Below are 20,882 nucleotides of genomic sequence, written 5' to 3'. Positions count from 1 at the left end.
ACTATCTTTGGATTTGAAAATTAAAATGATGTCGATTTGTAAGAAAAACTAAACTTACATTTTTCTCTCTTTCATAACACCAATGAATTAATTACAAAGGAAAATAAGAGAAAAACTATAATTTATCAATAACTATCATGTATAACATCTTATGATCTAATGTTTTTATGTTTGGTCCATAGGAGGTCTTGTCTATTTATAGATAGAGCAAAAAGTATAAAATAAATAATTATAAAAGTTCATTTCATTAATATCATCTCCTAATAAATTTTATGGAACTTTATTTGAATTGACCAATAACCATCATCAGAATTCAATCAAATCTATAATAAATTATACTTAATTAGATAGGATCATATAATCTGATCACCTCTTTTAAATGATCAATCACTACGATCACTAAACATATTTTTTATGAAAATAATTTTAAAAATAGCACATAATAAATTAAATATTAAAAAACTTATGTAATTTAATAATGCCTAGATGATTTTATAGTATTATCAATCTATATAAGATGCTTGATAAAAAATTACATTCTTATGGCATATTAGCTCATTGAACAATTAAAGAAAAGAAATCTATTAATTACAAATAGGTTTCTAAATTTAAGAATATTTTATAAATTTTGAAAAGACATCTTGATGGTTAGTTAATTATTTGTGTGACTTAAGAGTCCCTCAATTAGAGTCTAGTGCATAAGAACGAAAAATAAAAATAAAAATAAAAATCCATACAACTCAAGTTAATCAATCGTTTTAAATTACTAGTTTATACATAAAGTATAATAAAAATAACAATATAAAATACACATAATTTTTCTAACTATATATATATATATATATATATATATATATATATATGTGTGTGTGTGTGCGAATAAATGAAAAAACCCCGGTCCAGATATAATCAGGTCAAACCGGCCTTTCTTGCGGTCGGGTTCGACTTAACTCGAACCGGACGGTCTGAATCGCCATCGAGTTCCTTCGGAGCAGTAACAATACCGGTATCGTTATGGGGTATAAAACGTGAAGCAAAACCCTAACCTCTCTTTCCTTCGCTTGGCCTCCCTTCGCCTCCTCTCTCGTCAGCAGAGTGGTGAAACACCAACAAAGGTAATCGTCCTTCTCCTTCCTCCTGATATTGATCAATCTCGTTTTCAGACGTATCGAAGCTCCTCAATCTATAGCATTTGTTTGATTTCCTCTCTTCTTCCTGTAATATTCGGTATGTTTTTGGTTTGAGATGCTTGTTCCTTTGTATCCTTTACATTTACTCGTGCGAAGTATCAGCCTCGTTTTCAAGCGAATCGAGGCTTCTCAATCTCAAGTTATTGTTAGATTTCCTCTGTTGCTCTCGTAAGAACCTATAATTTTTAGCTTTAGATATTTGTTTCTTCGTTTCATTGGTTTCTTCTTTAGTAATTCTTCCAGTTGTATGTGGTTCTTTTTTTTTCTTTTGTGGTAGTCCATTATCATCCGCCTGTGCTTGCTTAAATATTTGCGTTTTTTCTTCAAAACCACTCATTGATTTATTTGCTTTAGTGTCTCCGGCGATCTCTGAATTCGTTGGTAGGGCTTTGTCTTTATTTATGTAACAGTATTTAGGGTCACTTCATTCCCTCCTTTTGGGTTTTCACTTAATATTCCGCTTTTTGTAATCCATAGTGGTGCTTATAGTGTTCTCTTCCTTGGTTTGCTTGACATGTTGCAACGTCAAATGCATAGGGGGAGCCATTTAAATTTATATCTCATTTGAATAAATTTGGTTAGTTTAGGGATACTTTACAATGTAATGAGTTACCACATGACAACATCTCTCTACTTTAGTGTTCTAGATTATCCAAGAAGAATAAAAAAAGTCAACACAAAATGATGGAAGAAATTGATCATCAGAAGTCAATCAATCAGATAAATCATAAAAAAGAATGGTTATTCTTCAAATCACATCTGAAATTCCATCTTTCTCAAAAAACAACCATGAGAAAGAGTATATGATTGATTCACTTTGATGGATTTGTAATCTTTCCTCGTTTTATGTATGTGTTCTTTACTTGAGATATATAAAAAAAGTGAAAGTGCTCGTAACTAAGGACAATAGAATGATTGAATAAACCGCCATTCTTTTACCACATTATATGTAATTATTGTGAGGTATGAGACCTTCATCGTGTTTTTCCTTAAACTAGAGTGAGTTTCTTTTTTTTTATCTGAATTAGTATCAATTCCTGACTCTCACTGTCTCTCTTGCTCTATTCCCAAATTTAAATATATACATATCGTTTCTTTGCTCGTCATGTGCTTGACCTACATCAAGAATATGCTCCTACTTTGAAATTTTAATTGTTAAACGTGGGATCATGTGCATTGTATAAATTGCATCAAATGAGAATCCATTAGCAGGATTAACTAAAGATCCCCTATGTTAGCACATTCTAATAGATGATGAAGCATCTAAACCAACATTTCCACATGCCAAAAGAACAAATTGGAACATACCATCATTTGACTTGAAATTCATGTTGAACAATGCAATAAAGTTCACTACTGAATCGTAATTTCCTGTGGGTAATTGCAAGATATATACAGCATTTGATGTCTAAAGGCATGATTGAGTGCAGCAGATGCAATTTATGTGTATGGGCTAGGGTTAAGCCAAACCAATATTGGTTAGGTACACAATTCAATTAAGTCTAGCTCCCATCTAAATGTAAATTAAGGGTAAGCGTACTGGAAATGTGTAAAAGGAGTATGGCTTCTACTCGAACTAAATTACAATCCAATTTTGGCATTCTTACATGGCCATGTACCATCATTTTAGCCCTTTTGACTGCCTTTTAGAGAACAGCTGAAACAGATTCTCAATTTCTAAATGATGATAAGTTGCAGCAAAAGTAATATTGGAGAAAAGTTTGTCCTTTTTAAAAGTTCTGATCCTATATTCATCGAATAACTTCTTTCCAAACTCAGCCAATGACAATTTGGCCCACCCAGCCCAATGTTTCTGCATTGGACAAACCTAAGCTGATTTGATTTGTTGGCATAACAATGCCTCAATACATCACCTCGCCTTTCCTCCTGTTTGATGCTGCTGCTCCTCTCTCTCTCTCTCTCTCTCTCTCTCTCTCTCTGTGCTTCAACTATGTATATGACATCATAAAGAATACAAGATAATGGATTAGAACAAGCCAGTTCCTGCTAGCTTAAAAATTTTTAGCACTTGAGGATGGTGAAATATTTTATGGGCCATTGTCCTGAAGATCATAGAGGTAGGTAATCCAACAGAGTTTTGTTAATTTGCAGTTAGGCAGTTTTAACATTTCAGAAAAGGAATTATGTCATGCATATAAGAAGAGTCCACGATAATAGAGCAGTTCTTAAATGAGACAATCAAGTTGGTAAACTAAAACTGACAAGACAAAGATGTAAAACCATTGTAGTTTAGCTTTCCAAGTACGAAGACTTACTTTGTCACGATATTCTTTGACAAACTCTTCAGGCCTTTTAATGGCAGGCTTCAAGCTTTCTTTACTTTTCTTTCGCTCTGCTAATCGCTCCCTTTTCTTGATAACCCATTCCTCATTGTTTTTTCTTTTCTTCAACACTGTCTCTTGGACATAGTTAAGGGGCTGCGGCTCGTCGTCAGCCATGACAGCCTATCCTGAGAACAACTCCCCCTGTGCATTTGACGTTGCAACATGTCAAGCAAACCAAGGAAGAGAACACTATAAGCACCACTATGGATTACAAAAAGCGGAATATTAAGTGAAAACCCAAAAGAAGGGAATGAAGTGAACCTAAATACTGTTACATAAATAAAGAGAAAGCCCCACCAACGAATTCAGAGATCGCCGGAGACACTAAAGCAAATAAATCCATGAGTGGTTTTGAAGAAAAAGCGCACATTTTTAAGCAAGCACAGGCGGATGATAACGGACTACCACAAAAGAAAAAAAAAGAACCACATACAACTGGAAGAATTACTAAAGAAGAAACCAATGAAACGAAGAAACAACTATCTAAAGCTAAAAATTACAGGTTCTTACGAGAGCAACAGAGGAAATCTAACAAAAACTAGAGATTGAGAAGCCTCGATTCGCTTGAAAACGGGGCTGATACTTCGCACGAGTAAATGTAAAGGATACAAAAGAACAAGCATCTCAAACCAAAAACATACCGAATATTACAGGAAGAAGAGAGGAAATCAAACAAATGCTATAGATTGAGGAGCTTCGATACGTCTGAAAACGAGATTGATCAATATCAGGAGGAAGGAGAAGGACGATTACGTTTGTTGGTGTTTCACCACTCTGCTGACGAGAGAGGAGGCGAAGGGAGGCCGAGCGAAGGAAAGAGAGGTTAGGGTTTTGCTTCACGTTTTATACCCCAAAACGATACCGGTATTGTTACTGCTCCGAAGGAACTCGGTGGCGGTTCAGACCGTCCGGTTCGAGTTAAGTCGAACCCGACCGCAAGAAAGGCCGGTTTGACCTGATTATATCTGGACCGGGGTTTTTTCATTTATTCGCACACACACACATAAATATATATATATATATATATATATATATATATATATATATATAGTCAGAAAAATTAATTATATTTTATATTGTTATTTTTATTATACTTTATGTATAAACTAGTAATTTAAAACCATTGATTAACTTGACTTTTATGGATTTTTATTTTTATTTTTCGTTCCTATGCACTAGACGCTAATTGTGGGACTCTTAAGGCCGGTTTGACCTGATTATATCTGGACAAATATCCGGTCCATATATAATCAGGTCAAACCGGCCTTTCTTGCGGTCGGGTTCGACTTAACTCGAACCGGACGGTCTGAACCGCCACCGATTTCCTTCGGAGCAGTAACAATACCGGTATCGTTATGGGGTATAAAACGTGAAGCAAAACCCTAACCTCTCTTTCCTTCGCTCGGCCTTACTTAAGCTATCTTAAATGAAGCAGCTAAAACATCAAATACATTAACCATGAAGCAGCATGAAGAAAGGGAAAAGGACGGATAAGTTTTACATCAAACTCGATGGTACCACGACAATATTTGCAAGATAGGTTTGAGTAATATCATCATCATCATCATTGCCATCATTTGAAAAAAAATAATTTAAAACTTCTTAGCAATCAAAAAAAGGAAGAACCACCTCACAATTATATGAACATTTTATAACTGAATAACCTGAAGATTTAGTTTGGAGCTGTATCTATATCTTTAGTTATATTTATGTTGAATATGAAGAAGGCAATGAACTACAACTTTTCATGAAAGTAGCCTCCTCTCAATCATAATGACCATGCTGTTGGCATCTACCACTAACGCAGCAAAAAGACCCAAACCCAATATATTGGTTACAATCTTTGCTTAAACAAGGAAATCGCTTACGACTATATAATTAACACAAATACCAAAGCCGTGGCATTTGGTCTCAAGCTAACCCTAGAACATCTCTGCTTACAGAAAATAACACAAGAAATTATTTTTATCACCTAAAATTCAAGGAACGGGTGAGAGATCGAGACTAAATACTGGAGAATTGCGCCAGCTAACAAGATCATGCGTCAAAATCGAATTCCGAAGCCTAAAAGCCGTGGAAAAAGGGGGAGCGAAGAAACAGAACCTCGGATCAGAGCAAAAGAGCGCGAAGGGGCAAGCGTTCCTGGTCTTCTGCGATCGACTCTTCCTCGATCGAGGAGCAGAGTTGGAAGAGGGAAGGGATTTAGGGTTCGTCGCAGCGAGAACGAGAGACGAGGAGGAGGGGGAAGGGGCGGGGGGGGGGGGGAGGGCTGTTAACGCACCCAGACTCGAGCACCCGTATTTCTGACCCAGTTGGGTCGGGACTTGGGAGATCATGGGTGTGGCTGTGGGGTGCCATTAGTACTTCCGGATTTAGATGACGAACCCGCCTACCCATACGAAAGACGGGACCCACCTAACTGGAGTTGGGCCCCCACTGACATCTGCGTGGGTCCCTCTTCTCTCGTCTTTCCTTTTTTTTCGAACACCAGCTGGCAAATTTGCACATATATAAATATAATATTAGTCCAAAATAAGTTATTGTTTTTTTATTTATTTTCTTCAAATTTAATTTAACAAATTCTCAAAAGCTTGTGTATATCTATAAATGGTGGTAAATCTACTTTCAATGATATTAATATCCTTTCAAAACCACTAATAATTATAAGAATATTATAGATACGTTAGATGCATAAAAATATTTTAACTCAAACTAACACTAATCACAATTAGCTGACATTTTTTGGATGAATATGTGAACATTAGTATTTGAAGGAAAACAATACGCTATTATATCTAAAATGATGTAAAGATCATAATGTCAAGAGAAATACATAAGTGATGTGCTATCAAAATTTATAAGAAATACAGAACTTCTAACGGATGGATACGCCAAAAATGATATTTTCAACTCACCCGACGGCTGCGACGCCCACCACACACACCCGCTTATGGATTTGGTAGCCATTCGGGCCACGGTGGGACAAGCAGACGGACGACAAGCGATATGACATTTGCCCCACTTAAAACAATGACCTGAAGGTTACCCACGTCAGAACAGATGATCATTAAAGCCGGACGACAAGCGTCTAACACCAGAACAGATGAATCAGCCAATTAACCATGCCAAAAATGAAAAAAGATGATCATGAAAACAAAATTATGAACATGACGAGTGGAAGAATCTATTGAGGATGTTAAAAGAGTCAAAAAGACAAGACGATTATGATTTTGATGTTAAAAGAAGAAAACAAAAAGATGCCGGGGAATACAACATTACTGATTTCCACTAAATACTTTTCCAAGCCATAAAAAGCAAAAAAGTCTGGCAAAACTAGTTTAATTGATGTCATCCATGCTTGACATGGACCACCACAAGCTCATCCCTCTTAGTTCAGCTTATCAATGAGCTCATTGATGTGATCTTCACGGTTGCCTGCATCGCCACCCTCCTTGTAGAGCTTTTTCTTCATCTGTAATCTGCGTTCTGGGCATTTAAGCTTGAATGGCCACAGGAAGCTGGTAACCTCCTTGAAATGTGATCCCACTGTGGCGATCTCATGCACGACATCTTCAAGACAGATGATACCATACTTCCCAAGTGCCTATTTCACACACAACAAATATTAACAAGTGTATAAACTTCTGGTTCGGTAACAAATACCAAGAAGACGAGAAGGAAGTGACAAAACAAAGAAGCAGATAATGAAAGCAGAAGAGTTGTCTTGCATTCAAGTCTCACAATGAGAATGTCGGCTCGGTGACCTGGTGCAGGCTTCTGCTAGATTTCCCATAATTTATTGACAATTGATATGCTGGTAAGTTAAGATGGAAGGTCTTAGCCTATCAAACTGGAGATAAAAAATCATGGACTGGAGACCCTACAAGTCAATTAATGCTGCTGCATGGTCAGATATTTTGACTACACAACAAAATTGGCTGCTGAGCTGTGGCTGGCTGGAAATTTGCTGTAGTGTAGTCGAGGTCACCACCAGAAGTTTATCTCCAGAAATTAATCGAGGTCCTAAAAGTTGTATCATTTATATGCCTGGAATGAAGCAGTAATCAAGTGTCGATATGCACAAAAGCCCAGGCATTAAGACAAAAGACAGAAAAAAAAAAAAAGTGGCACTAAGCCATGACCACCATGCTATGTCCATCTTAGAAGAAAGAACTCCCTAAGATAACAGAATAACTGAAGATCAAGAGTCTTTATACACAAAAGGATCAGTAGGGTATAGAAGTGCAAAAAGATATCTCCCATTCACTAAAGAGTCATGTGCAGCTTTCTGAATGTTAATAACCAGATCAAGCTTAGGTTTCCACTGGAATATCTATCCTAAGTATTTCCAAGAGCTTCATTTTATTGCATAACTTTCTTTACTTCAAGGATATGCAGAGAAGTTACTATGACAGGTACACCTCCAGAAAGAAAACACTGCAAACTACCATGTAGCAACACATTTTATCATGTCTGAAACAAACCAAAGAAAATGAAGTAAAAAACTGTCCATGTGCGATGCTAAAGACATGAACATTCTCAATGTGAACTAAGAAATAAATTTGCACATGAAACTACTAAGTATCTCATACAATGACAGAAATTTGCACTTTAGTTGCTCAAATATGACAGAAAATCTAAAGTAGTATTAGCAATATCTTGACCACCATCATACCTGCTCAATGACGTTGTTGTCAGTAAGAGGAGTCCTCTCCTTTTCTATATTTCCACAGCCCTTCTTGTAAACAAGCTCCCTCACACTTTTCAAAGTAGGATAACTATAAAGTTGAAACCAAACAAATTAGAAGAAAAAAGAACAGTTTAGGTTAGAATTAAGTTTTGCATAATTACCCATAAGTAATGAACGGTTCTACAGTCAGAAGCATTCTCAAATTTGCTTCATTGGCTTTCAGAAATACACCACTTAAGATATGTCTCAACCGCAACTTATTTAAGATTTGTCTTGTCCGGGGATGCATATCCCTTGATCTGAATTCAAGGTAACATTTGAGCAGATAAAAAAACATCCAAGAAGGTTAAACATGAAGTTCAAGAACAGAAAAAAGCAGGATCACATGATATCTAACTCACCCATGGATGCGAATAACAAAAAGTAACTTAGACTTTATGGCATCATTGGAAGATTTCCGTAGCTTTAGCCTCTGCTTCATGCGAACAAAGTCCAGCTCCTACGTATTTATGGTCTCATTAGGTCCAAAATTGAGAACTGACCCTTCTTATATATAAGGCAGTTAGATTAACTACAGAACTTATCTACAAACAGATATTAATTGAACTGCATGAAAATCCAGAGTGCTGGAAGGCACATATCTAACTGACTTCACTACATCACAAAGTATAAGCCACAGCAACCAAGGTCAAGAGATACCCATGAGAACATGGTAGATATCTGCCACCAAGGAATAACACAGCAAGTCACACCCCTTTCATCAGAATTCGGGACTAAATACATATCCATATTTTGCAATTTACACACAAATCCAAACTTTTGTGAATTTCTTTATCTGCCCACAAACTCAAACATAACACACTAGCATCAAATTTTCCTCAAGAAAATAGAGAGCACAATAGTTTTTCCAGTGAAAGCAAGAGACTGAGACAAACATAAAATATTTGAACAGAAGGCATCACAAACAGAACTACCTTATATGTACTATCTACATCTCCAATTCCCATGAGTTTGCTTTTCACTATGTCAAGTTTATTTTAGATTATTCCAAGTCTTAGTTAGAACACACGGTCATTTTTTGGTCATCTCAACAAAGTCTCAGTTGTAATGTTGATCAATGTTTAACAGGTCACTTGGGTCAGGATTTTGGTTGAGTTCGAGTTGTCTCAGGTGCTTAAGGAGTTTACCAATTTTAGACAAAGTAGCAACCTATTGGAGTTACTTTTAAGAGGTCAGGTGGCCTGCTCAAGACCCTGTTCAGCTATGACTAGAGAACCAATACATGACTAGAGAACCAACCTAATGGTTGGTTCATATCCCTCATCATAAAAGTTTGTGTTCAGCTGGAAATTTTGATTACTTAAGACTAGTGACACATTGTAAAAGAAACAGATTTCTTCTTTAATTTTGTAACAGAAAGAAATTCAAAATTAAAGAAAGTCTAGGATTGGCTCAGTGCATGATGCTATCACCGATGTGGAGACTAGAGAATGTCAACATATGCAGTCTGACTGTTGCAAGTATGGAAAATATTTCTGTGACTTGAACCTTTGTTACCCATGTCAAGAGGAGCGACCTATTGCATGCAAGGGTTATCATACAACATAAATAGGGAAAAAATGAATGATCTGAAATGATACTTCAACATTGGCATAAACCAATTCATTTCATATGATATACCTTCTGATATCTTAAGAAATGAGGAGCCATTTAAATTTATATCTCATTTGAATAAATTTGGTTAGTTTAGGGATACTTTACAATGTCATGAGTTGCCACATGACAACATCTCTCTACTTTAGTTTTCTAGATTATCCAAGAAGAATAAAAAAAGTCAACACAAAATGATGGAAGAAATTGATCATCAGAAGTCAATCAATCAGATAAATCATAAAAAAGAATGGTTATTCTTCAAATCACATCTGAAATTCCATCTTTCTCAAAAAACAACCATGAGAAAGAGTATATGATTGATTCACTTTGATGGATTTGTAATCTTTCCTCGTTTTTTGTATGTGTTCTTTACTTGAGAAATATAAAAAAAGTGAAAGTGCTCGTAACTAAGGACAATAGAATGATTGAATAAACCGCCATTCTTTTACCACATTACATGTAATTAATGTGAGGTATGAGACCTTCATCGTGTTTTTCCTTAAACTAGAGTGAGTTTCTTTTTTTTTATCTGAATTAGTATCAATTCCTGACTCTCACTGTCTCTCTTGCTCTATTCCCAAATTTAAATATATACATATCGTTTCTTTGCTCGTCATGTGCTTGACCTACATCAAGAATATGCTCCTACTTTGAAATTTTAATTGTTAAACGTGGGATCATGTGCATTGTATAAATTGCATCAAATGAGAATCCATTAGCAGGATTAACTAAAGATCCCCTATGTTAGCACATTCTAATAGATGATGAAGCATCTAAACCAACATTTCCACATGCCAAAAGAACAAATTGGAACATACCATCATTTGACTTGAAATTCATGTTGAACAATGCAATAAAGTTCACTACTGAATCGTAATTTCCTGTGGGTAATTGCAAGATATATACAGCATTTGATGTCTAAAGGCATGATTGAGTGCAGCAGATGCAATTTATGTGTATGGGCTAGGGTTAAGCCAAACCAATATTGGTTAGGTACACAATTCAATTAAGTCTAGCTCCCATCTAAACGTAAATTAAGGGTAAGCGTACTGGAAATGTGTAAAAGGAGTATGGCTTCTACTCAATCTAAATTACGATCCAATTTTGGCATTCTTACATGGCCATGTACCATCATTTTAGCCCTTTTGACTGCCTTTTAGAGAACAGCTGAAACAGATTCTCAATTTCTAAATGATGATAAGTTGCAGCAAAAGTAATATTGGAGAAAAGTTTGTCCTTTTTAAAAGTTCTGATCCTATATTCATCGAATAACTTCTTTCCAAACTCAGCCAATGACAATTTGGCCCACCCAGCCCAATGTTTCTGCATTGGACAAACCTAAGCTGATTTGATTTGTTGGCATAACAATGCCTCAATACATCACCTCGCCTTTCCTCCTGTTTGATGCTGCTGCTCCTCTCTCTCTCTCTCTCTCTCTCTCTCTCTCTCTCTCTGGGTGCTTCAACTATGTATATGACATCATAAAGAATACAAGATAATGGATTAGAACAAGCCAGTTCCTGCTAGCTTCAAAATTTTTAGCACTTGAGGATGGTGAAATATTTTATGGGCCATTGTCCTGAAGATCATAGAGTTAGGTAATCCAACAGAGTTTTGTTAATTTGCAGTTAGGCAGTTTTAACATTTCAGAAAAGGAATTATGTCATGCATATAAGAAGAGTCCACGATAATAGAGCAGTTCTTAAATGAGACAATCAAGTTGGTAAACTAAAACTGACAAGACAAAGATGTAAAACCATTGTAGTTTAGCTTTCCAAGTACGAAGACTTACTTTGTCACGATATTCTTTGACAAACTCTTCAGGCCTTTTAATGGCAGGCTTCAAGCTTTCTTTACTTTTCTTTCGCTCTGCTAATCGCTCCCTTTTCTTGATAACCCATTCCTCATTGTTTTTTCTTTTCTTCAACACTGTCTCTTGGACATAGTTAAGGGGCTGCGGCTCGTCGTCAGCCATGACAGCCTATCCCGAGAACAACTCCCCCTATGCATTTGACGTTGCAACATGTCAAGCAAACCAAGGAAGAGAACACTATAAGCACCACTATGGATTACAAAAAGCGGAATATTAAGTGAAAACCCAAAAGAAGGGAATGAAGTAAACCTAAATACTGTTACATAAATAAAGACAAAGCCCCACCAACGAATTCAGAGATCGCCGGAGACACTAAAGCAAATAAATCCATGAGTGGTTTTGAAGAAAAAGCGCACATATTTAAGCAAGCACAGGCGGATGATAACGGACTACCACAAAAGAAAAAAAAAGAACCACATACAACTGGAAGAATTACTAAAGAAGAAACCAATAAAACGAAGAAACAACTATCTAAAGCTAAAAATTACAGGTTCTTACGAGAGCAACAGAGGAAATTCAACAAAAACTAGAGATTGAGAAGCCTCGATTCGCTTGAAAACGGGGTTGATACTTCGCACGAGTAAATGTAAAGGATACAAAGGAACAAGCATCTCAAACCAAAAACATACCGAATATTACAGGAAGAAGAGAGGAAATCAAACAAATGCTATAGATTGAGGAGCTTCGATACGTTTGAAAACGAGATTGATCAATATCAGGAGGAAGGAGAAGGACGATTACCTTTGTTGGTGTTTCACCACTCTGCTGACGAGAGAGGAGGCGAAGGGAGGCCGAGCGAAGAAAAGAGAGGTTAGGGTTTTGCTTCACGTTTTATACCCTAAAACGATACTGGTATTGTTACTGCTCCGAAGGAACTCGGTGGCGGTTCAGACCGTCCGGTTCGAGTTAAGTCGAACCCGACCGCAAGAAAGGCCGGTTTGACCTGATTATATCTGGACCGGGGTTTTTTCATTTATTCGCACACACACACATAAATATATATATATATATAGTTAGAAAAATTATGTGTATTTTATATTGTTATTTTTATTATACTTTATGTATAAACTAGTAATTTAAAACCATTGATTAACTTGAGTTTTATGGATTTTTATTTTTATTTTTATTTTTTGTTCCTATGCACTAGACGCTAATTGTGGGACTCTTAAGTCACACAAATAATTAACTAACCATCAAGATCTCTTTTCAAAATTTATAAAATATTCTTAAATTTAGAAACCTATTTGTAGTTAATAGATTTCTTTTCTTTAATTGTTCAACGAGCTAATATGCCATAAGAATGTAATTTCTTATCAAGCATCTTATATAGATTGATAATACTATAAAATCATCTAGGCATAATTAGATTACATAACTTTTTTTAATATTTAATTTATTATGTGCTATTTTTAAAATTATTTTCATAAAAAATATGTTTAGTGATCGTAGTGATTGATCATTTAAAAGGGGTGATCAGATTATATGACCCTATCTAATTAAGTATAATTTATTATAGATTTGATTGAATTCTGATGATGGTTATTGGTCAATACAAATGAAGTTCCATAAAATTTATTAGGAGATGATATTAATGAAAGGAACTCTTATAATTATTTATTTTATACTTTTTACTCTATCTATAAATAGACAAGACCTCCTATGGACCAAACATAAAAACATTAGACCATAAGATGTTATACATGAAAGTTATTGATAAATTATAGTTTTTCTCATATTTTCCTTTGTAATTAATTCATTAGTGTTATGAAAGAGAGAAAAATGTAAGTTTAGTTTTTCTTACAAATCGACATCATTTTAATTTTCAAATCCAAAGATAGTGGTGTTGTATATCAAATAAAGATATTTCCATGTGACATTAAAAGTACGTATCATAAATATGATTGATTGTTATTTAATCTCAATCCTAACATTAAAATTTTTTCGCATAATAGTACTATATTACAAGGATTGTCATACCGACCCGTACCGCCCTGTACGAGCAGTACGTACCGTTCCGATGGTATACCGGTACGCGGACCGTCCGTTACCGGGCGGAACGAATAATAATAATAAAATAAAATTATATATATATATATATATATATGTATATTTATATTTATATATATATATATATGTATATTTATATATATATATATGTATATTAATATATATATATATATATTATATATATATATTAATAATTTAAATAAAATCGAGGCGACACGACGTCGCCATTCTCGGCGACGCAACGCTTTTTTCGGCGACGTCACTATATATATATATATATATAAATATATATTATTTTATTATTATTATTCGTTCCGCCCGGTAACGGACGGTCCGCGTACCGTTATACCATCGGACCGGTACGTACCGCTCGTACCGGGCGGTACGGGTCGGTATGGCAATCCTTGTAATATACTACTATTATGCGAAAAAATTTTAATGTTAGGATTGAGATTAAATAACAATCAATCATATTTATGATACGTACTTTTAATGTCATATGGAAATATCTTTATTTGATCTACAACACCACTATCTTTGGATTTGAAAATTAAAATGATGTCGATTTGTAAGAAAAACTAAACTTACATTTTTCTCTCTTTCATAACACCAATGAATTAATTACAAAGGAAAATAAGAGAAAAACTATAATTTATCAATAACTATCATGTATAACATCTTATGATCTAATGTTTTTATGTTTGGTCCATAGGAGGTCTTGTCTATTTATAGATAGAGCAAAAAGTATAAAATAAATAATTATAAAAGTTCATTTCATTAATATCATCTCCTAATAAATTTTATGGAACTTTATTTGAATTGACCAATAACCATCATCAGAATTCAATCAAATCTATAATAAATTATACTTAATTAGATAGGATCATATAATCTGATCACCTCTTTTAAATGATCAATCACTACGATCACTAAACATATTTTTTATGAAAATAATTTTAAAAATAGCACATAATAAATTAAATATTAAAAAACTTATGTAATTTAATAATGCCTAGATGATTTTATAGTATTATCAATCTATATAAGATGCTTGATAAAAAATTACATTCTTATGGCATATTAGCTCATTGAACAATTAAAGAAAAGAAATCTATTAATTACAAATAGGTTTCTAAATTTAAGAATATTTTATAAATTTTGAAAAGACATCTTGATGGTTAGTTAATTATTTGTGTGACTTAAGAGTCCCTCAATTAGAGTCTAGTGCATAAGAACGAAAAATAAAAATAAAAATAAAAATTCATACAACTCAAGTTAATCAATCGTTTTAAATTACTAGTTTATACATAAAGTATAATAAAAATAACAATATAAAATACACATAATTTTTCTAACTATATATATATATATATATATATATATATATATATATGTGTGTGTGTGTGCGAATAAATGAAAAAACCCCGGTCCAGATATAATCAGGTCAAACCGGCCTTTCTTGCGGTCGGGTACGACTTAACTCGAACCGGACGGTCTGAATCGCCATCGAGTTCCTTCGGAGCAGTAACAATACCGGTATCGTTATGGGGTATAAAACGTGAAGCAAAACCCTAACCTCTCTTTCCTTCGCTTGGCCTCCCTTCGCCTCCTCTCTCGTCAGCAGAGTGGTGAAACACCAACAAAGGTAATCGTCCTTCTCCTTCCTCCTGATATTGATCAATCTCGTTTTCAGACGTATCGAAGCTCCTCAATCTATAGCATTTGTTTGATTTCCTCTCTTCTTCCTGTAATATTCGGTATGTTTTTGGTTTGAGATGCTTGTTCCTTTGTATCCTTTACATTTACTCGTGCGAAGTATCAGCCTCGTTTTCAAGCGAATCGAGGCTTCTCAATCTCAAGTTATTGTTAGATTTCCTCTGTTGCTCTCGTAAGAACCTATAATTTTTAGCTTTAGATATTTGTTTCTTCGTTTCATTGGTTTCTTCTTTAGTAATTCTTCCAGTTGTATGTGGTTCTTTTTTTTTCTTTTGTGGTAGTCCATTATCATCCGCCTGTGCTTGCTTAAATATTTGCGTTTTTTCTTCAAAACCACTCATTGATTTATTTGCTTTAGTGTCTCCGGCGATCTCTGAATTCGTTGGTAGGGCTTTGTCTTTATTTATGTAACAGTATTTAGGGTCACTTCATTCCCTTCTTTTGGGTTTTCACTTAATATTCCGCTTTTTGTAATCCATAGTGATGCTTATAGTGTTCTCTTCCTTGGTTTGCTTGACATGTTGCAACGTCAAATGCATAGGGGGAGCCATTTAAATTTATATCTCATTTGAATAAATTTGGTTAGTTTAGGGATACTTTACAATGTAATGAGTTACCACATGACAACATCTCTCTACTTTAGTGTTCTAGATTATCCAAGAAGAATAAAAAAAGTCAACACAAAATGATGGAAGAAATTGATCATCAGAAGTCAATCAATCAGATAAATCATAAAAAAGAATGGTTATTCTTCAAATCACATCTGAAATTCCATCTTTCTCAAAAAACAACCATGAGAAAGAGTATATGATTGATTCACTTTGATGGATTTGTAATCTTTCCTCGTTTTATGTATGTGTTCTTTACTTGAGATATATAAAAAAAGTGAAAGTGCTCGTAACTAAGGACAATAGAATGATTGAATAAACCGCCATTCTTTTACCACATTATATGTAATTATTGTGAGGTATGAGACCTTCATCGTGTTTTTCCTTAAACTAGAGTGAGTTTCTTTTTTTTTATCTGAATTAGTATCAATTCCTGACTCTCACTGTCTCTCTTGCTCTATTCCCAAATTTAAATATATACATATCGTTTCTTTGCTCGTCATGTGCTTGACCTACATCAAGAATATGCTCCTACTTTGAAATTTTAATTGTTAAACGTGGGATCATGTGCATTGTATAAATTGCATCAAATGAGAATCCATTAGCAGGATTAACTATAGATCCCCTATGTTAGCACATTCTAATAGATGATGAAGCATCTAAACCAACATTTCCACATGCCAAAAGAACAAATTGGAACATACCATCATTTGACTTGAAATTCATGTTGAACAATGCAATAAAGTTCACTACTGAATCGTAATTTCCTGTGGGTAATTGCAAGATATATACAGCATTTGATGTCTAAAGGCATGATTGAGTGCAGCAGATGCAATTTATGTGTATGGGCTAGGGTTAAGCCAAACCAATATTGGTTAGGTACACAATTCAATTAAGTCTAGCTCCCATCTAAACGTAAATTAAGGGTAAGCGTACTGGAAATGTGTAAAAGGAGTATGGCTTCTACTCAATCTAAATTACAATCCAATTTTGGCATTCTTACATGGCCATGTACCATCATTTTAGCCCTTTTGACTGCCTTTTAGAGAACAGCTGAAACAGATTCTCAATTTCTAAATGATGATAAGTTGCAGCAAAAGTAATATTGGAGAAAAGTTTGTCCTTTTTAAAAGTTCTGATCCTATATTCATCGAATAACTTCTTTCCAAACTCAGCCAATGACAATTTGGCCCACCCAGCCCAATGTTTCTGCATTGGACAAACCTAAGCTGATTTGATTTGTTGGCATAACAATGCCTCAATACATCACCTCGCCTTTCCTCCTGTTTGATGCTGCTGCTCCTCTCTCTCTCTCTCTCTCTCTCTCTCTCTCTCTCTCTCTCTCTCTCTCTCTGTGCTTCAACTATGTATATGACATCATAAAGAATACAAGATAATGGATTAGAACAAGCCAGTTCCTGCTAGCTTAAAAATTTTTAGCACTTGAGGATGGTGAAATATTTTATGGGCCATTGTCCTGAAGATCATAGAGGTAGGTAATCCAACAGAGTTTTGTTAATTTGCAGTTAGGCAGTTTTAACATTTCAGAAAAGGAATTATGTCATGCATATAAGAAGAGTCCACGATAATAGAGCAGTTCTTAAATGAGACAATCAAGTTGGTAAACTAAAACTGACAAGACAAAGATGTAAAACCATTGTAGTTTAGCTTTCCAAGTACGAAGACTTACTTTGTCACGATATTCTTTGACAAACTCTTCAGGCCTTTTAATGGCAGGCTTCAAGCTTTCTTTACTTTTCTTTCGCTCTGCTAATCGCTCCCTTTTCTTGATAACCCATTCCTCATTGTTTTTTCTTTTCTTCAACACTGTCTCTTGGACATAGTTAAGGGGCTGCGGCTCGTCGTCAGCCATGACAGCCTATCCTGAGAACAACTCCCCCTGTGCATTTGACGTTGCAACATGTCAAGCAAACCAAGGAAGAGAACACTATAAGCACCACTATGGATTACAAAAAGCGGAATATTAAGTGAAAACCCAAAAGAAGGGAATGAAGTGAACCTAAATACTGTTACATAAATAAAGAGAAAGCCCCACCAACGAATTCAGAGATCGCCGGAGACACTAAAGCAAATAAATCCATGAGTGGTTTTGAAGAAAAAGCGCACATATTTAAGCAAGCACAGGCGGATGATAACGGACTACCACAAAAGAAAAAAAATGAACCACATACAACTGGAAGAATTACTAAAGAAGAAACCAATGAAACGAAGAAACAACTATCTAAAGCTAAAAATTACAGGTTCTTACGAGAGCAACAGAGGAAATCTAACAAAAACTAGAGATTGAGAAGCCTCGATTCGCTTGAAAACGGGGCTGATACTTCGCACGAGTAAATGTAAAGGATACAAAAGAACAAGCATCTCAAACCAAAAACATACCGAATATTACAGGAAGAAGAGAGGAAATCAAACAAATGCTATAGATTGAGGAGCTTCGATACGTCTGAAAACGAGATTGATCAATATCAGGAGGAAGGAGAAGGACGATTACGTTTGTTGGTGTTTCACCACTCTACTGACGAGAGAGGAGGCGAAGGGAGGCCGAGCGAAGGAAAGAGAGGTTAGGGTTTTGCTTCACGTTTTATACCCCAAAACGATACCGGTATTGTTACTGCTCCGAAGGAACTCGGTGGCGGTTCAGACCGTCCGGTTCGAGTTAAGTCGAACCCGACCGCAAGAAAGGCCGGTTTGACCTGATTATATCTGGACCGGGGTTTTTTCATTTATTCGCACACACACACATAAATATATATATATATATATATATATATATATAGTCAGAAAAATTAATTGTATTTTATATTGTTATTTTTATTATACTTTATGTATAAACTAGTAATTTAAAACCATTGATTAACTTGACTTTTATGGATTTTTATTTTTATTTTTCGTTCCTATGCACTAGACGCTAATTGTGGGACTCTTAAGGCCGGTTTGACCTGATTATATCTGGACAAATATCCGGTCCATATATAATCAGGTCAAACCGGCCTTTCTTGCGGTCGGGTTCGACTTAACTCGAACCGGACGGTCTGAACCGCCACCGATTTCCTTCGGAGCAGTAACAATACCGGTATCGTTATGGGGTATAAAACGTGAAGCAAAACCCTAACCTCTCTTTCCTTCGCTCGGCCTTACTTAAGCTATCTTAAATGAAGCAGCTAAAACATCAAATACATTAACCATGAAGCAGCATGAAGAAAGGGAAAAGGACGGATAAGTTTTACATCAAACTCGATGGTACCACGACAATATTTGCAAGATAGGTTTGAGTAGTATCATCATCATCATCATTGCCATCATTTGAAAAAAAATAATTTAAAACTTCTTAGCAATCAAAAAAAGGAAGAACCACCTAACAATTATATGAACATTTTATAACTGAATAACCTGAAGATTTAGTTTGGAGCTGTATCTATATCTTTAGTTATATTTATGTTGAATATGAAGAAGGCAATGAACTACAACTTTTCATGAAAGTAGCCTCCTCTCAATCATAATGACCATGCTGTTGGCATCTACCACTAACGCAGCAAAAAGACCCAAACCCAATATATTGGTTACAATCTTTGCTTAAACAAGGAAATCGCTTACGACTATATAATTAACACAAATACCAAAGCCGTGGCATTTGGTCTCAAGCTAACCCTAGAACATCTCTGCTTACAGAAAATAACACAAGAAATTATTTTTATCACCTAAAATTCAAGGAACGGGTGAGAGATCGAGACTAAATACTGGAGAATTGCGCCAGCTAACAAGATCATGCGTCAAAATCGAATTCCGAAGCCTAAAAGCCGTGGAAAAAGGGGGAGCGAAGAAACAGAACCTCGGATCAGAGCAAAAGAGCGCGAAGGGGCAAGCGTTCCTGGTCTTCTGCGATCGACTCTTCCTCGATCGAGGAGCAGAGTTGGAAGAGGGAAGGGATTTAGGGTTCGTCGCAGCGAGAACGAGAGACGAGGAGGAGGGGGAAGGGGCGGGGGGGGGGGAGGGCTGTTATCGCACCCAGACTCGAGCACCCGTATTTCTGACCCAGTTGGGTCGGGACTTGGGAGATCATGGGTGTGGCTGTGGGGTGCCATTAGTACTTCCGGATTTAGATGACGAACCCGCCTACCCATACGAAAGACGGGACCCACCTAACTGGAGTTGGGCCCCCACTGACATCTGCGTGGGTCCCTCTTCTCTCGTCTTTCCTTTTTTTTCGAACACCAGCTGGCAAATTTGCACATATATAAATATAATATTAGTCCAAAATAAGTTATTGTTTTTTTATTTATTTTCTTCAAATTTAATTTAACAAATTCTCAAAAGCTTGTGTATATCTATAAATGGTGGTAAATCTACTTTCAATGATATTAATATCCTTTCAAAACCACTAATAATTATAAGAATATTATAGATACGTTAGATGCATAAAAATATTTTAACTCAAACTAACACTAATCACAATTAGCTGACATTTTTTGGATGAATATGTGAACATTAGTATTTGAAGGAAAACAATACGCTATTATATCTAAAATGATGTAAAGATCATAATGTCAAGAGAAATACATAAGTGATGTGCTATCAAAATTTATAAGAAATACAGAACTTCTAACGGATGGATACGCCAAAAATGATATTTTCAACTCACCCGACGGCTGCGACGCCCACCACACACACCCGCTTATGGATTTGGTAGCCATTCGGGCCACGGTGGGACAAGCAGACGGACGACAAGCGATATGACATTTGCCCCACTTAAAACCATGACCTGAAGGTTACCCACGTCAG

At 35.5% G+C, this 20,882-nt stretch overlaps 2 protein-coding genes across 10 annotated transcripts in view; both read right to left on the bottom strand.

Moving 5' to 3' along the window:
* Nucleotides 1-12,522, bottom strand: part of LOC135605215 (large ribosomal subunit protein uL30x-like) — a 20,181-nt gene extending 7,659 nt beyond the window's left edge. Inside the window, exons 1-2 of one of the 5 annotated variants that reach the window (XM_065095028.1) lie at nt 12,493-12,522; nt 3,467-3,660 (exon numbers count right to left, since the gene is read on the bottom strand). In XM_065095028.1, coding sequence (XP_064951100.1) covers nt 3,467-3,649 — 183 coding nt within the window. In that variant the 5' untranslated portion in view covers nt 3,650-3,660; nt 12,493-12,522. Of the gene's footprint in view, nt 1-3,466; nt 3,677-5,638; nt 5,799-12,492 lie in introns of those variants that run through there. The other 4 variants (XM_065095024.1, XM_065095025.1, XM_065095026.1 and 1 more) reach the window with 4 other exon arrangements.
* Nucleotides 6,695-20,882, bottom strand: LOC135605216 (large ribosomal subunit protein uL30x-like). Of its 5 annotated transcripts, none has more exons than XM_065095033.1 (7): nt 20,743-20,882; nt 17,773-17,982; nt 11,671-11,859; nt 8,627-8,724; nt 8,387-8,524; nt 8,211-8,313; nt 6,695-7,139 (listed from the first exon to the last, which is right to left on the bottom strand). In XM_065095033.1, the coding sequence occupies exons 2-7, from the start codon at nt 17,953-17,955 to the stop codon at nt 6,924-6,926; spliced, it is 927 nt and encodes a 308-aa protein (XP_064951105.1). In that variant the 5' UTR covers nt 17,956-17,982; nt 20,743-20,882; the 3' UTR covers nt 6,695-6,923. The 5 variants fall into 5 exon arrangements, with proteins under 5 accessions (XP_064951105.1, XP_064951103.1, XP_064951104.1 ...); XM_065095031.1 differs by lacking the exon at nt 20,743-20,882 and adding an exon at nt 19,933-20,101; XM_065095032.1 differs by lacking the exon at nt 20,743-20,882 and adding an exon at nt 19,933-20,101 and having other exon boundaries at nt 17,773-17,966.

Source organism: Musa acuminata, chromosome BXJ2-2, assembly GCF_036884655.1.
Source record: "Musa acuminata AAA Group cultivar baxijiao chromosome BXJ2-2, Cavendish_Baxijiao_AAA, whole genome shotgun sequence".
NCBI lineage: Eukaryota > Viridiplantae > Streptophyta > Magnoliopsida > Zingiberales > Musaceae > Musa > Musa acuminata.
The sequence above is the reverse complement of the archived record's forward strand: the minus strand, read 5'-3'. Positions and strand labels throughout refer to the sequence as shown.